Source organism: Octopus bimaculoides, chromosome 12 (assembly GCF_001194135.2).
Source record: "Octopus bimaculoides isolate UCB-OBI-ISO-001 chromosome 12, ASM119413v2, whole genome shotgun sequence".
In the NCBI taxonomy this organism is placed as follows: domain Eukaryota; kingdom Metazoa; phylum Mollusca; class Cephalopoda; order Octopoda; family Octopodidae; genus Octopus; species Octopus bimaculoides.
Window position 1 is genome coordinate 40,498,531 of NC_068992.1, and position 993 is coordinate 40,499,523.

Genomic DNA, 993 nt, shown 5'->3' on the forward strand with positions numbered 1-993 from the left:
AGTCGAAGAAATCGCACCCAAGCCTTATTCTTTATAAGCCTAGTACTTATTCTATCGGTTTCTTTTGCCGAACTGTTAAGTTACAGGAACGTAAATACACCAACATCAGTTGTCAAGAGATGGTGGGAGGACAAACACAGATACACAAATACATACATACATACAACAGACTTCTTTCAGTTTCCGTCTACCTAATCCACTCACAAGGCTTTGGTCAGGCTGAGGCTATAGTAGAAGACATTTGTCCAAGGTGCCACACAGTGGGACTGAACCCAGAACCATGTGGTTAGTAAGCAAGCTTCTCACCTAGCAACTAGCTTGAGTCTGCCTTGTTTGCTTATAAACTTAAGCAGTATATTTGCTTAAAAAACAGCCACAAAAGGGTCACACTAACACACTTGGTACTTCAAATGGTTCAAATGATTAACTTTACCATAATAGTAATGTGTAGAGATAGCATGAAGGGCTCCAAGGGCCAAGACCAGAAATATGAGAAAACCGCACGACCATTTGGGGACGTTCCTCTGGTTGTTGAGAATCAGCGAAGACATTTCAGATTGTGATGAATGCATAGGGGTAGGTGTTGCACTGACAGTGGAAACGGTCTGACTGAACAGTTGAGAATCTGGTGGGTTTTGCTCAAACTCTTCTGCAGAAATGGACCCGGCATTGTTGCTGCACTCATCATCAGCATCACTTGCATCAGAGATACCATTTTTGCAGATAGCATTACCAAGATCTGAAAGATATAGATGCAAAAATCAAAATCATAACAATAATAATAATAATATATCTTCTGGAGGAGTTACCTCAATCCTTTCTATATAAACGAAAATGAAGTAGATTGACAAATTTATTATTTGAACCAGTGGAAGACACGCAAGATGTCGAAATATTGTTCACGAGATAGCAAATGGCACTCTTCTTTTAATTTTGACTCTATATCTACAGGAGGAGTTACTTCATTCCTTTCTATATTATTAATAATAATAA

The 993-nt window shown here is 38.8% G+C and overlaps 1 protein-coding gene across 1 annotated transcript in view; it reads right to left on the bottom strand.

The window, feature by feature from the left end:
• LOC106877925 (uncharacterized) overlaps window positions 1-993 on the bottom strand; it is a 48,558-nt gene that overhangs the window by 12,454 nt on the left and 35,111 nt on the right. Inside the window, exon 7 of the mRNA XM_052972037.1 lies at window positions 434-739. Within this exon, the coding sequence (XP_052827997.1) occupies window positions 434-739 (306 nt within the window). The remainder of the gene's footprint in view (window positions 1-433; window positions 740-993) is intronic.